The 1,520-nt window shown below is 46.5% G+C and overlaps 1 protein-coding gene across 1 annotated transcript in view; it reads right to left on the bottom strand.

Moving 5' to 3' along the window:
• The window catches only part of PIK3R6 (phosphoinositide-3-kinase, regulatory subunit 6), a 45,921-nt gene extending 44,626 nt beyond the window's left edge, over positions 1-1,295 (bottom strand). Inside the window, exon 1 of the mRNA XM_008565447.1 lies at positions 1,195-1,295. Within this exon, the coding sequence (XP_008563669.1) occupies positions 1,195-1,207 (13 nt within the window). The 5' untranslated portion in view covers positions 1,208-1,295. The remainder of the gene's footprint in view (positions 1-1,194) is intronic.
• Positions 1,296-1,520: the final 225 nt, after the last annotated feature.

The raw sequence follows: 1,520 nt of genomic DNA, 5'->3' as shown, positions 1-1,520 counted from the left end.
TACAGTGAGTGCAAAGTAAGTTGGTGGGAGGGCCTGCCAGTTAGCTCAGTTGGTTAGAACATGGTGTTATAGCACCAAAGTCAAAGGTTTGCATCCCCTTACCAGCCACCAAAAAACAAAAAATAAAATAGGAGATTTTCACAGTGCTGCCCCACCTGCAGTCTTCCAGCTCAAACCCCAGGCAGCTAAAGACAACCGGAATATTGCAACGCCACGATTCACCAGGGTTGCCCAACTCAGTGGAGCTTCTTCTGATTGCACGAGGCTCTTTGAGGATGAGTGGAATGTGGAAAGAATCCGTGTTGCAGGGATGATAACAATCAAGTAGCTGTTCCCGCCTGGGGGTCCCCTCCCCTTCTTCAGGACAGTGGAGTCTATGGTGGGTGGCCTGAGGAGTGGTCTTTGACTTGCTGTGATAGATGATTAGATGATACAAATCTTGGGGGAACGGTCATCTCACCTCGTTGTCTCAGGTTGACATAGGGCAAAGGGTCTAGGCTTTGGAATCAGCCAACTGGGTTCCAGTCCTGGCTTTGCCACTTACTAGCTGTGTGGCTTTGAGCAAATTACCCAACTCCTCTGAGCCTCAGTTTCCCTTTCAGTAAAACAAGGATAATGTTAGTGATATCCCTACCTCCCAGAATCCTTTTGACGTTTCCATGAGTCAATCCATAGTGAAATCATTGAGAGCATGGATGCTGGAGCTAGATTGCTGGGTTCAAATCCTGATTTGACTGTATATCTATACAGTGACCTTGGGAAAAATACCCACCCTCGCCATGCCTCAGTTTCCCTTCTGTAAGATAAGAGTAATATCAATACCTGTCTTGTGGGGTTGTATGAAGACTAAATGAGTTAATATTCGTCAAGTGCCTTTATTATTCCTTGATACATTATAAGTGCTATACAGGTTTTTGTTAAATAATCTCAAGTGTCTGGTGATAAATCTTGACTACTCTTGTCATCATACCCGTTATCCAGCTCAGTGACCTGCAAGCAGCTGGGGCCTCATACAAGTATGTGGATGTCCATCCTTCAAGATGTCTTCACATTTGGGCAGCTGAATTGGGGTCTCACTGCCTGGCTGGGTATGGGTGGTCCTTGCCAGCCCTGGGGGCATTCTCACCTTCACGAGGGGACTTCTCCCCTTAGCAGCCGGACTCACAAGACCCCTCTCCCCCACACCACACTAACCTGAGCTCTCCATGGAAGCCTGTGGGGGTGCTAGGAGGATGTGGTTGTCTCAGACGGCAGAATGGAAAGCAAAGTGGTTGCCTTTCTGCATAGAGGTAGTTCTGCAAAATAAGAGGCGATTCGTTAGTGCTCATGGTGGGAAAGTGCAGAAAGTATATTTGGGGAAAGGGAGATGCTCCTAGGGGAACTAGGCTTCTAGCATGCTGTAGAGAAGTCTAGATTTACTTAAGAACTACTTATATGGTGCTTCCTATGTGCCAGACACTCTTTAAGCACTTAAAAAACATCACCTCTTTAATGTTAATTTGGAGCCTATAAAGTAGGTA

Source organism: Galeopterus variegatus, unplaced genomic scaffold (assembly GCF_000696425.1).
Source record: "Galeopterus variegatus unplaced genomic scaffold, G_variegatus-3.0.2 Scaffold199, whole genome shotgun sequence".
In the NCBI taxonomy this organism is placed as follows: domain Eukaryota; kingdom Metazoa; phylum Chordata; class Mammalia; order Dermoptera; family Cynocephalidae; genus Galeopterus; species Galeopterus variegatus.
Note: the sequence above shows the minus strand (reverse complement) of the source record. Positions and strands in the feature narration are given on the sequence as shown.